This window comes from Stenella coeruleoalba (assembly GCF_951394435.1).
Source record: "Stenella coeruleoalba genome assembly, chromosome: 5".
Lineage (NCBI taxonomy): Eukaryota > Metazoa > Chordata > Mammalia > Artiodactyla > Delphinidae > Stenella > Stenella coeruleoalba.
Genome location: NC_137150.1, coordinates 129378679 through 129392813, shown reverse-complemented (window position 1 = coordinate 129392813; position 14135 = coordinate 129378679). Strand labels below are relative to the sequence as shown.

Sequence of the window (14135 nt, the reverse complement as noted above, 5' to 3'; positions counted from 1 at the left end):
GATACTAATGAGTTTTGTGATTTTCATGAACTCTCCAAATCTTCTGTACCAAAATTTCCCCCTCTGTGTAAACAGCATGAATGAGCCAATTTCTAAAGTTTCCATCAACCATAAAATTTCATAATTCTAAGAAAATTATTTTCCCTTAAGGTAGTTTCCTGGTAGAAGAATAATTTTCCCAGCAGTGCGTTTACTGCCAAAAGACAGACTGACCTCTGTGCACTTGTACAAGTAGCTCTTTATTATAAATTTAGCATTAACAGACTCTTCCAGGCTAAAATTACCCAACAAATGAGGCATTGAACCCTACCTCAAAAACATACCTTTTCAATGGAGACATGAACCTCAACTTTCAGATATCTGTGGGGATGAGGAGTAATTCACAGGGGCCTAATCATGACAAAATGGTTTCCATAAAATACCAGTATCTATAAGGTACTGTATATTGAATTGCTATTTGTCTCACAAGACCTTTCTCAAGGGGTTCTTCAAATACCTAACAATCCAAAATAAAGCTATCTGCCCTCCCTTAACTCATAAAGCCTACAGCGTTAACCCAGGTCTTAAATAGAGTTCGGAACTGAATGAGCCTTCAGGAACACTTGACCATGAATAACCACACTATAGTTTATTCCACAGGTATTCCATTTATTGCTGTGGCCCCAAATCATGTTTTAAACTTCCTTGCACTCCTGAGATGATAAGCTCTGTGCCTTCCAAGGAAGCTCGTGTGTGTGTGTGTGTGTGTGTGTGTGTGTGTGCGCGCGCGTGCGTATGTACCATATACAATGCAAGAGCTGGAGTAGCTTGGAATTATCAGTAATTCTCATAATCTCTTCCATCTTCCAAATAAATGGAGGGGAGTGTTGATGCAAATGAAGACAAATACAGAAAAAAATTAGAACAATATGGAAATTACAGAATTAAATGTAAACTATTTACAGATCACTATTCAAAAGAATAGAAAATTTATACCTAAGCAATATGAAAACTTAGGCAGTATATTTTAACAAAGAAAGTAAGATAATGAGATAGTGGAAGGTATAGATGCATATGTAATATATACCATATATATGGCTTATTACTGAATCAAGAAGCTGAAGAATAAAGGAAAAGACAAAATCATGAACACTTTCAAATGAAAATTCAGTCCTCATTATCTAAAATATAATTGCAATTTAAAATTGAATGTATATATAAAAAGGCTTATAAAAATATAGTAGGAAGAGTTTTCTGATCTGAATTTAATATGAAAAGAGCATTTGCACTCTAAGTTTTCTAGAAAAGATAAGAGTAATTGGCAGTTCTTTCATAAATAAAGCAGAGAAGGTATGTGATTTATCCCAAGGCTGTCCCCTGCAAAGGAATGTTGGATCAGGTATTAAAACTTACATACAAGAAAAAAGCAAAACAATGTCTACTGAAGTTAAGTCGTTGAAGGCAATGGAAAAAATGAGTAGAGTCTTAGGGTGATCTAGTCACCCCTTGGCCTAGTGGGTCTTGAGGACTTGTTCTTAAGTGGCCAGAGTTCCTTAGGCAAATGTTGTCATTGATACTAATCTTCTTTCTTCCCTACTGAAATCAGCCAAAGGATCTTGAGGCAATGTCTTACATCAGTTGGGTAAGATCTCTTTTTCCTCTACAGCTGCCTCAGTGCCTCCAAAGGTTTTCCTATAGTGAATTGGGCTCCTTTCAACTACCAAACTGAAGTCCCAGGATCATCAATACCGGTTTCCTACCTAAAGAGAAAGAATCCTCCCTATGCTATTTGAACCCCAGGAGTTTTGAATAGCTTTAGGACATATTTTCTCAGCACTCTCTGCTGGTGGGTGTGCTTTCTTTCCCTGCAGAAATCGAAGATATCCACGTACGAGAAGATGTGGGCTTTCATGAGTAGCAGGCAGCAGACTGCCCTGGTCAAAAACAGTGATGAAGGCATCCAACGTGTGCTCACCACTGACTATGCCTTGCTGATGGAGTCCACCAACATTGAGTATGTGACGCAGAGAAACTGTAACCTCACTCAGATCGGGGGCCTCATTGACTCCAAAGGTTATGGAGTGGGAACACCTATAGGTAAGAGAGACAAGGCAGTAGCAAAGACTGAGATGGGCAATGTCAGTTACAAAGTATAGAAAGGAATGGGCTCAGAGATATCTACTCTACATTCTGAGAAAGTCTACAATGTCTTCAGTGGACTAATAAATAAGGGAAATGACAGTACAGATCATAGGCATGCTCTGAATTGAAGATTCCAAGATATTTAACCTAATAAACTTTTAACTCATTGTTTCTTTCAAGTTCTACCATTGCATATACATTTGAGTACATAGATTTTATTTTACCCCAAATATTGTTAAAAGAATATCTTCCTAATTAACACTCTTCTCATTATTTTCTTCAGTTCCTATATATGCCTGTATAGTTTTTTCTATCTTAAATTATATTAGAATACAACAAAATTAACTATACATATAGATGACAAAGTTAAAGAGCTAGTGTTCTATGTAAATAGATAGAAAAGCAAAACTATATCTGTCAGAAGAAAAAGGATTAAGATTAAATTATAATTTGCTCAGGCAATATGTCAGATTCAATCATTAATAAAATCTCCAAATATTCCTAGTCCTTGATTCTGTACCACTGCTCAATCTAAGGATATTATTACCTTGTAGGCATACAGACCCACACAGCTAGTTCTTCTTGCATGTCTGGGATATAGAACTATATTCTGTATTCAAGGGACAATGACCTCCCTATAGAAAACTCTCTATTTCCCTCACTACAGAAACTGTATTGTATAAGGTTCTGATATGGTAGCAATCTGCTCTTCTCAAGTGAGTCATCAGTAATTTTCTGATAAGCATTCCCAAGGGGAGGAATTGGAGGCCATCTTAGACCACTGGGTTAGTCCAGTAAGAAATCATAGTTACAGTTAAATCAGATAATTAAGGACCCAAGGTATATTATTATTTTCACCTGTTGAAAGGGATTATCCAGTTCCCTCAACACTAGACAGGGATCGCAAACTCAAATGCTTACAGAAGCCAAGCAGGTATAATTGAATAAAGCTTGTTTGTTTGAAGAAGCATTAGGGAATGGTAGCAAGTATGGAGAATTAGAGACAACATACTCATCTAAAGGGGGCAAATGCCTTTCAGGTCAGTAGCTGTGGGAATTAGAGCCCAACATTATCAGATCTTCTATTTTTCATGAAAAAAAATCAGATTTTACATGAATACTCCTGATGGCTTAATTTGGCAATAAATTTACTTTTTAAAAAAGAATATGTAGCCCATATTCAACTTTTGATCAATACTAATTTGATTAACCAGGTAAAGAAGGTCAACTCTCTCCACCTTTGAACATGAATACATAACTAATTTGACTCCATGTAATCTATCTGATGCTAGAAATATATGCTATAAAGAAATTAACTTATATCAATTGGGTAAAATCTCCTTTTCCTCTAAATAAGTTGTTATGTATGTCCTCTAAATAAATCTTCAGAATGATTGGGCTAGGCAACCTGTAACTACCTTCTTGCCCCTTTATTTCCAATAATTTTTCCTGATGAAAATGCCAGTATTGCAAATGAAGTGTGCATTTTTTTCTCAAGTGGTAAGCTCTCCTAAAACTAAGTCGGTGTGCTCTGCAGAGAACTCAGTGTGATTGTTAGACACTAACTAAAAGGTTACTATGCTTCTTTTTGATTTGAGAAACAATGTCCTATCTCCCTAACCAGGCTTTACCACCTCATTTTATTTTTTATTTTTTTTTATAACCCTCCTTCCACCACTTCACAATAGCTCACAAGCAACAACCCTTCTCCTTTTTTTTTTTTTTTTAAGACTGGAGAAAGAAGCTAGACATGTTATTTTTTAATATCCCATCACTGCTGATTTTAGTTAAATGAACCATGAGTCAGACAAGAACACCAGGATTGGGTGCCTTTTCCTGAATCTTTTCCAAATCAAGACCTTATGATTGATTGTAATATATTTTGTGTCTTAGAAAAAACAACTATAGTTTCTTAATGGAACCATCTTTAGATTAAATTATAAAGTTGAAAACTGTACTTTTACCATTCCATCCTCAGCTCCATCTCCACCACCTTTTAATTCCCCTCTTTCCCACCAAGTTTCCAGTCTGGTAGTAACGATAGAAAATTACAATGTGTACCACTTCTTCTGAGAATATTTACACTATAATATGAGACTTTTAATAGGCATTTCTTCTACTGAATGAAATACAACTCTAAAGTTAAAATATTGGAATATTGGTGAGGAATGGGGAAGCATCAAGGGGTCCTTTCAGAAACACTCCTAAATTAATGCAGCACTTTAAAAATGACTCTGACTCCATGTGAGTGAGGCTGACCCTGTGATGAGTATCACTATATTTTATATAATATGATATTAAGAGATTTGAATATTCCAGTTCAGTCTACATTTTGCCAACGTCATGCATTCTCTGACATACAAATTCCAAAGTTGAAGAGTTTTTCCCCCTCCCTAGATGAAAAGAAATACACTCCAGGAATTTTTCATAGTGGTTATAAACCTGTCATCCTTTTAAAACTAAAACAATGAAGGAATAATTGGAACAGATGGCAGACCTCAGAGAGAATACATCCATTGGGAATACAGCTGTTGGATAAATTTGTGAGATGTTTCTTCTATGATGAATTGACTCTTTAAGAAAGATCAGCTGCTATTCAGGAAGATCCGTGATATACATATGTATTTTTTTCAAGTGACTTGTAATAAATCACTTCCAATGTCATTCAGTCCATTTAAGCAACAACAACAAAAAAAATTGAAGCTAAAATATATTCAAATATAAACAATTCTCCACATACTTCTGGTCTTGCCCTGACTCCCTTAAGGCTTAAAATTCCTTCTCACAGTCAAAGATTGGCAAAGTTGCTCAGTCACAACACAAAATCGAAGACTTTGTTTCTTAGAGACTCTCAGGACAGAAGCTCTGGAAACGTGCCTCCTGAGGGACTTAAAATAAAACTTGAAGAGAACGAGAGCAGTTAAGGCTTAAACAGGTTACCAGGAGGCTGGAAATTACCTTCCTTAGAGACCCACCTTAAACAGAGAAACAATCCCCATCTGCCTGAAATATTTTAGGTATTGTACAGCCTGAAGGCAAAAGGAAAGCATCAGTCAGCATTTACTGAGTACCCACTGTGTATACTGCTATGATTATTGCTGCAATTGTTACCCTATGGATCATTCTCACACTCTTCAAAGCACTTTCTCGTACATTAAAGCAAAGCTCTCTTGATTCACTTAATTGTTCACATATTATTGTTAATGGTGCTAATTTTGACACTAACCATTATTCTGAAGTTGTTTAAGCAAGCAGCCAATATCTTTTAATTTGGCTGTCAAGAGCCATTTTCTCACCAAAAATCCATACTTTTAATTGATAAGCCACAATCTAACGCCAAAACATTTTGCTCTTCTTTTACACTTGATCTTGAGGGACTGATAATGACTTTAGGAAGTCTTGGGAGGAATGGGGAAAATGACACATGTCACAATATTAATCTTCTGCTTTTCTAACCATGCCCTAGAACATAAGGTATACGGGGGAGGGGGGAGATGACATGGGGGTGAAGGGAGAAACTTTAATGAAAATAACACTAAGAGAGAAGTTAGGAGAATTGAGTTAAATTCTTGGCTCTACCAGCAACTATTACTTTCACCCATATCTTCACATCCTCAATTTCTTCAATTCTAAAAATAAGTAGACTGGGACTATATGGTTCCTAAGATCTCTTCTGGTTCTAAGATGCCACATTTTTCTATTTGCTACTTTTTTTGCATTTTTCTATTTCCACCAAGAAGAACGTTAAAGTTTACAAACAGAAAGAGCTAGAATGTATTGCTTTCCTACTAAGTAGAAGAAACACTTACAAAAATCCTTAGTGTCCAAGGAGAAATTAGGGAAAGAAATCTTACCATCTTTTTTTTTTAATTTCTTCCGTTGCTTTAATTAACATAGGAATCCAGTGTTGGACAAGCTGTGGCTGCAGGACCATGTTGATGCTCTCTAGCCCTAACATAATTAAAAGTTCAAAGGCATTACTAGAAAATAGAGTATAAATAATATCATTAAAGTGCTTGCAAATTTTCTAAACCTAGCTGAATGTTGTTTAAATTATTCAAAACCTACTCATAAGAGTATCTTAATAGGTGTATTAGTCAGTATAGACAAATTACTATAACCAACATCTGCAAATTTTTAGTGGCCAACACAATACATATTTATTTCTTGAACTTGTCATGGTCCAACAGTGGGTTGAAACAGAGATTCTGCTTCATGCAGTCATCCTTGGACCCAATCCCTTTCTAACTGGTGGTTCCAGTATTCCTAGTGACTTAAAATCCTTTCCCCCATGCTGAGTATTTGAGGAAAGAGAGGGAAAGAGTAGAGGATCATGTTGGGAGGATTTATGAGACAGGACTGGAAATAGTCATACATCACTTTAGCTCCCAATGGCTAGCAATCGGTCAATCACCACAATGAATTGTAAAGGAGACTAGGAAATGTCTAGCTACTCCCATAGGAAGAAGAGGAAATGGTACTGGTGATCATTTAGCCAGGCTGTCAAAATATTAGACATCCAAAAACCTAGAAAAAGTGGAATCTAAACAATGAAATTCCCTAATGTGGGAAAAGATTCATAAAAAACTCACCAGAAGCAGCGGGATGTCATGGAATTTCCAGCTCAGCTTTCCCTTGTTTAAAAGGAACAGACAGTGTGGCTAAGAGTTAATCTCAACATGTCAGCCTTTTGCTGTCCAATTATTTAGATCCTTCAAAATATAGGATTGCCCTTTGCCAGTCAAATTATGGATTGGGGTTTTCCAACAGCCATAAAGTAGTTACCCCTAAGACAGTAATCCTTCTTCACATCTTCTTCAGCCTTTGGGTGACCAATATCCAAATTACCTCACTTACAGGCTCTCCTTACCGGGATAAAATTACTATTGCTATTCTTCAATTACAAGAAGAGGGGAAACTGCATATGATGAAAGAGAAATGGTGGCGGGGAAATGGCTGCCCTGAGGAAGATAACAAAGAGGCCAGTGCTCTGGGAGTAGAAAATATTGGGGGTATCTTCATTGTTCTGGCTGCTGGACTGGTCCTTTCTGTATTTGTAGCCATTGGAGAATTTATATACAAATCACGGAAAAACAACGATATTGAGCAGGTGAGTCATCTCTTTCTAGGACCGGGTGGTTTTTGGTTTGTATTATCTGTTTTAAGTTTGGGAGTTTAAAGGATGCTTGCCCTTTTTTTGTAACAGTCTATTGAACTAGATGCCCAGAATGGCCATTTTTGAGTTAGAGCTAAGAGCTATTGAATCCCTGCCAGGTGCTGCTGGTACTGTAGCCGCATCATTTATTAATGAGAAGAAGGAAGCACCTTATACACTAAATTCAATTATCACTATTTGGAATGACAGTGCAAAAATTCCAAACTCAGTTAATTTCTTTAACAGTTATTTACCCTTAAGATAGAAACCCTAGATAGAGCAAGGAAGAAGTAAATCCAAAATTGGAAAATATATAAAAAGATCTTTGAGAGAAATGTTACATCTCCTAAGTGTAGGTACTAAGCACATGTACTAATGCAAAGCAATTTAGATAAAGATATAAATGTAATATTTTGAAACTGAGCATTTACCTCTATCAAAGTACATTTTGTAAAAGAATAATTCACAAAAATATTTGCCAGAAAAATGATGAACAGTACAGAATGATGATAAAATATATTAAAGAATCTATTTTTCCAAATTTTAGGATTATCGTTGATTTCAACAGTCAACCATTTTTTGCCTGTTACTTTTAGTTTTGATGAAAATCACATCAAGAGCTTACACTATTCTGAATAAGATGACGGTGATTAAAGATAATTCCTTCATAGGCATATGAGAATAAACAAAACACAAAGCTCATGCCCATTATAGAGTATTTGGTTACCCAAACAATTTAAAAGTATTGTTAGAATTTTGAAACTATGAACTATTAATAACAGGCCTACTTTAATGCTCAGCTATCAATGTCTTAAAATTCTTAATAATTTTAGAAAAAGGGGCTCTACATTTCCATTTTGTTCTGGACCCCACAAATAATGTAGTCAGTTTTCATTAATAATCTCATACGAGTCCCACTTCCTTTAAGTCGAAACTCTCCTTAAGTTCCCAGAGATGGAGATGATTGATTATAACCTGGCTTCATCCTGAAATTTTTCCCAAAATTACAAGGCAATTGTAAGAACATTAAGCACCATTTTCAGAGACCTTGTTAGAGAAAACTGTCTAAGTAAAAGGGAGAATGGACTGATCTGCTTTAACTTTCGATTTGCTCTTGAGGTGTCTTGTTTTATGCAAATAATTTGAAAACTAAAAGCTTGTATATGTTATGCTTTAATGTGCTTCTCATAATTGCCAGCTTCATTTGATTTAAATTTTTGTTTAAACGCCCATTTTTGCTTCTGATTTATTCATTTTTTCTATATTTTTCTCATTTCTTTTGCATGCAAGCCTTTTTGTTTCTTTTATGGACTGCAGTGTAAGCAAACCCATCCAACCAGCTCCACTTCCGGAACCACTTTATCTACGGATTTAGAATGTGGCAAATTAATTCGAGAGGAGAGAGGGATTCGGACACAGTCCTCAATTCACACTGTGTAATCATTAAAAAAAAAATAAGTTGTGCCAAGTAGAAACTGCTTCTGCTAATTGGTGGTGTTGATGATGTCTGTATCTACTAAGCATAAATAGCCATAATCCCTATCCTTGTTTTAAGATAGCAAAACTCATGTACTCTGAACATTGAATTCAATGCACTGGAGACACATGTGCATTTTATATTGAAACAGCAGCATATTAGGCGTATACAGATTCCAAGATATGTGTGTTTACAGGAATTGTCTATACCATCAAGAGAATGGTTATCTTAGTTGTATTTTCATGTATTAAAAATAAGCACCTCTTGCCTCATGCAAAAGTAGATTCAGACTTTCAACAGTGCAAAGCATGAAAACAAAACGATATTTGGAGGAATTCTTTTCATCTTTGTGAACATTTTTTTCTCCTCTTTTCTTCTCCCTGTACCATACACTCTGTAGATCCACACTTTCCAAGTACCCAAAGCCCCATCTTTTTATAATAACTCCTTAACAATGTTAATTTTTCATTCAAATTGAGTCTACTATTTGAAATGTACTATTTACACTGAGATTCCAAGAAGTCTTAGATTTTAAAGATTCAAAAAAGTGACCCAGAAAATGAAAACTAAACTTGAAACCTCTGGTGTCATGGAAGAAGAGCATTAGCTAAGGTGAACATCACTCAGGAAGACACAACAGAGTCAAAAATGATCCCTGCAGAGAAATTCATTACCATCAAGCTCTCAAGTAACATTTACTTGTAGAGCTTAACAATCTTCTGTAGGTTCAGATAGGTAGTATGCTCAGAATCTTTAAGGAACTGTGATTTTTTTTTCAAGTTATAGATTATATTTTGCAAGCTCCAAGCACAGTCCTAAGGTAGAAATTAATGCCTAGCATCTTCTATTTTCCACTCACTTGCCCTCATTCTTTGCACTGAAGAACATCTTTTCACAAGATGTTATTTCATTCCTGTCCTAAGAGAGCGGTTGTTTTTGTAGCAATCTTTTCTGAGCCTCGACACTTTCACACTCATTCCTCTGGATTCTTTGCCATTTTCAATTCATTCCAAGTATACTGGGGAGAAGGACAAGGAGGAAAAAATAAATAGACGAAAGAATTTCCACACACATTAGTTACGGATCTTTGTAGATTTATTTCCCACCTGCATTCAAAATGCTGTAAATAATTTTCACTCTAACTGAGTTTGTGACATAGAAAGCCAACTGTATACTTAATTTGTTGTGACAGGATGTCTGCTGTCCCTCTGAGCTCTTTCCCTCTTCACAGTGAATAGGGGAATTGAAGATGCCCTTCATCTTCCCTCAATATGGGATAAGTTGATCTTTGTTCTCCTTAATGGGGTTACCTTTTGACATGTGAAGTGATCCCCAAAAATATATTTCTCAGAAGTAGAGATAGGCCATCTGTGCAATCATGTAGCATTTTGCCTTCTCTTTGCTTAGCTTTAAATGGGTTCCAATTTCTGAATCACGAGTCTCTTCAATCAACTCTAGATTTCTCCAGTAAAACATGTTCAGGAGAGTTGACTCTTGCCCTGATTGTTTCTCAGTCTTGGTTTCTTCTTTAAACAAATATACTTTTAAGGAAATGTCTATAAATTACACTGACATTTATTAGCTGTTATTGGGGTAAAAGCAACATACTGTTTGCCCTAGATCAGAGTTCACATCCCCATAATCAAAAACATCAGATGGGGCTTCCCTGGTGGCACAGTGGTTGAGAGTCCGCCTGACGATGCAGGGGACACGGGTTCATGCCCCGGTCCGTGAAGATATCACATACCGCGGAGCGGCTGGGCCCATGAGCCTTGGCCGCTGAGCCTGCGCGTCTGGAGCCTGTGCCCCACAACGGGAGAGGCCACAACAATGAGAGGCCCATGTACCACAAAAAAAACAAAAAAACAAAAAAAACAAAAAAAAACCCCATCAGATGTTGAAATAAATATTACATAATTCATTGATTCTATATATAGAAAACACAAATTACATAAATTTATATTCCCAAGGACTCTTTAATAAATCAAAAATGCTACCCAAAAAGTTCAATGGTGATTGATGAGGTATAGATGATCAGGGTTAATGGTAAAAAAAAACTTGTCTTTCTATAGAGAGTATCCTTTAAAAGTGTCATTCAGAGGTTTGGATAAAATTAATATTTATGGACTACTTTAAACTGTATACTACCTAATTCTGATAGTTACATATTATTTTATGGTTTCAAAGTGTTTTAACATACAGTACAGTAAGTCCCCTACATACGAACCTTCAATTTGAGAACTTTCAAAGATGCAAACGTGCGTTCTCATGTCCAGTCATGTAAGTTAACTCCCGTATCCGGTGTACATTGTCACGTGCGTACATTCTCTACAAGTGGTTGTGCTTTTGTGGACTTTGCTGTACAGTACTGTATAGAGTACAGTAGTATAGTGTCTTTATTTCAAGCCCAGGATGTCCAGAAGCAAGCATAAAAGCAGCGGTGATGTAGTTGGTACTACTGTACTTTTCAAGGTACTGTACTGTAAGATTAAAAACGTTTATTTTCTGTGTTTGTTTGTTTTTTTATGTATTATTTGTGTGAAAAGTAAACCTATTACAGTACAGTACTATATAGCCGATTGGATACATAGGCTAACTTTTTTGGACTTATGAACAAATTGGACTTATGAACACGATCTCGGAAGGAACTCCTTTGTATGTAGGGGACTTACTGTATTACATTTAATCCTTTCCACAATTTTATTTCAGCCTTACTAACAGGTGACTCCAAAATAGATATCAGAGTCAATGACCCAGAGTCCTAGACTTAGAATCAAAAGAGAATTTTCTAAATCAGCCAAATTTAGGTTCAAGTTCTAGTGGAGTCACTTGCTGAATGTCTGTAGACAAATAACTGAATTTCTCAGAGCCTTAGTTTTTTAATATGTAATAGGGGGATATAGTTTCTAGGTCATAAGGTTGTGTTGAAGGAGTATTTTTCAAACTGGTTTTCATTGGCAAGTGTTACTCAAATAAGATTTTGGGCTTCCCTGGTGGCGCAGTTGTTGAGAGTCCACCTGCCGATGCAGTGGACACGGGTTTGTGCCCACGTCTGGGAGGATCCCACATGCCGCTGAGCAGCTGGGCCTGTGAGCCATGGCCGCTGAGCCTGTGCGTCCGGAGCCTGTGCTGCGCAGCGGGAGAGGCCACAGCAGTGAGAGGCCCGTGTACCGCAAAAAAAATAAAATAAAATAAAATAAGATTTTCATGGTCGAGTAACCCATGGAGCACCAGGACAAACGCCCCTTTACTGCATGACATTTCAGTATGTTTAATATGTTACAATACATTGAGAATTTTCAACAAGAAGGAAAAGTATCCAGTACTTCCCAAACCTGTTAGATCACAGAATCTTTTTTCCTCCAAAGCATATTGACAGACCAATTTTCTACAGGGAACACTTGTATGATAATGTGTATCTTATCCAGTGATAATGAACAAAACACCTAATACCATGCCTAGCACAGAGTTGCCATTCAATAAACAATAACATTTATTATCGGGGATTTTTTTTTCTGAAACTTCTCTGAACCTCAATTTCCTCATTTGAAAAATGAAGGTAATATACTGACTTACATTTGCTTTGATAATTAAATAAAATAATGGCATAGAAAATTAAATCATTTATAAGAGGCCTGTTAATAAATATTGGTTAACAGATGTTAGTTCCTTATAGAGGAATTAAGTATTGCTCTCTGGTAACATGAGCAATAAATACAATTTATCACATACCTTAAAAGAGAGTTGGTTTGGAAAACAGGTTTTTCAATTTAGAGGTTCAAACTATCTCTAAGACCATTTTCCCTCTCACAAGCATTAAAAATCAATGGCAAGTTCATTGCACCCAAGAGAAGGATCCAAAATGGCAATCTATGAAGACATACAGTGGAAGGTATGAACCTCAACTCTAGAAATTTTAATTTCATTCATCTGGAGTGGGGGCAGAACAATAGCAGTTTTTAAGGTACTCTGTTGATTCTAGTGGGTAGTAATGACCTAAAGCATACTCTTCTGTGTATAATTGGCACTCAATAAGTTGTTGCTATTTACTGAGTGATTCTAGAGGCAGGATCATTAATTTCAAGCAAGATATACAGCATATATTTAGCATCAAATATTTAATAAACCCTCTCTAAGGAGAATTCAAGAAGAATCTGTGAACATCTTTGAGATGGAAATGTCATTATATTCAATTGATAATCTTCCTGTTCAGCCATAAGTGGTAGGCCTACTCAAGATACTCAAGTAGGTAGTTTTCTGCTCTCTCTCTCTGTGCTTTCTTCCTCCCTTGAGAAATCCGCCATTCATTTCAGACCCTGAGTTTCTTATACTTTTCTCTTTCTCCTTTTATATAATATATGCTCTCAGACAACCAATTCTTGCCATCAAGTAAATGACCACTAAGACCACAGTGACCCCAAAAGGAGCCATTGCACTTTAAGTGAATTTAGGAAAAAAAAGCGTCTTGAACATAAAAGAAAAATTTTCAAACTCTATTTTTTTATGTCACTGGTTTTTGGACTTCAGTGTACATCTGAATTACCTGGGGAAATTATTTAAAATACAGATTATTGGCTGTAACTCCAGAGGTCCCTCCTCAGTAAGTGTAGTCCAGGAATTGGAATTTTTAACTAAACCTGAAAATGAATGCTTAAAACTAGTTGTGCACATTGATTTGAATAAAAATTAGCTTAAATATAGTAGGTTTTTTTTCTAAAATTAGGTCATGTACATGACTTTTCATTAAAATTATCTTCAATACAGGATTTTTTTAAAATAGTTTTTCTTACATGAGTTTTCTCCCAACAATCCTAAATACCATTGTTTTACTGAAAAGTAGTTGGTAAACATGAGTTTTTATTAAAATTAACTTGAATACAGCAGTGTGACTTCAAATTAGGTGTTAAGTGTGAGTTTTTATTAACACTGGCAGATTATCTGTGGATTATACTCTGAGAAATGTTGTTTAAATTTAGGAAGAGAGCAGAGGGGTATGAAAAGATTGAAAAATACATCAACAACTATGGAGCATGTAATGTCTAATTTGTTTCTTAACAATGCTGTATAACCTAATGTAGTAAGGGAAAAACTATAGCTTATTTTGTTTTAGACTAAAATTATAAATTGAATTATTTTAAAGTTTTTCCAGCAAAATTAGAACTACCTGAAGAATACATGTTGGATAGAGATTGTGCCCTTAGGAAAATCAACTGGATTATATGATTATAAACCAATCCAAGGAAAATTATTTCTAAATACCTCACTGCATTTGCCTAGCACTATATTATGTTCTATATGAGCCATCTGTGGCAAAGCAGAAAAATAATGGATCCCAATTAGTTTCAAAGCCCATGACCCTTATACCCTAAGGTCTACTTCCTA

The 14135-nt window shown here is 35.8% G+C and overlaps 1 protein-coding gene across 12 annotated transcripts in view; it reads left to right on the top strand.

The window, feature by feature from the left end:
* The window catches only part of GRIK1 (glutamate ionotropic receptor kainate type subunit 1), a gene marked incomplete at both ends in the record, with an annotated part of 424965 nt that overhangs the window by 400280 nt on the left and 10550 nt on the right, over positions 1–14135 (top strand). For 6 of the 12 annotated variants that reach the window (XM_079921721.1, XM_079921731.1, XM_079921727.1 and 3 more), the window contains 2 exons: positions 1851–2076; positions 6981–7231. In XM_079921721.1, the coding sequence (XP_079777847.1) occupies positions 1851–2076; positions 6981–7231 (477 nt within the window). Of the gene's footprint in view, positions 1–1850; positions 2077–6980; positions 7232–8566; positions 8717–14135 lie in introns of those variants that run through there. The other 6 variants (XM_079921722.1, XM_079921729.1, XM_079921728.1 and 3 more) reach the window with 2 other exon arrangements.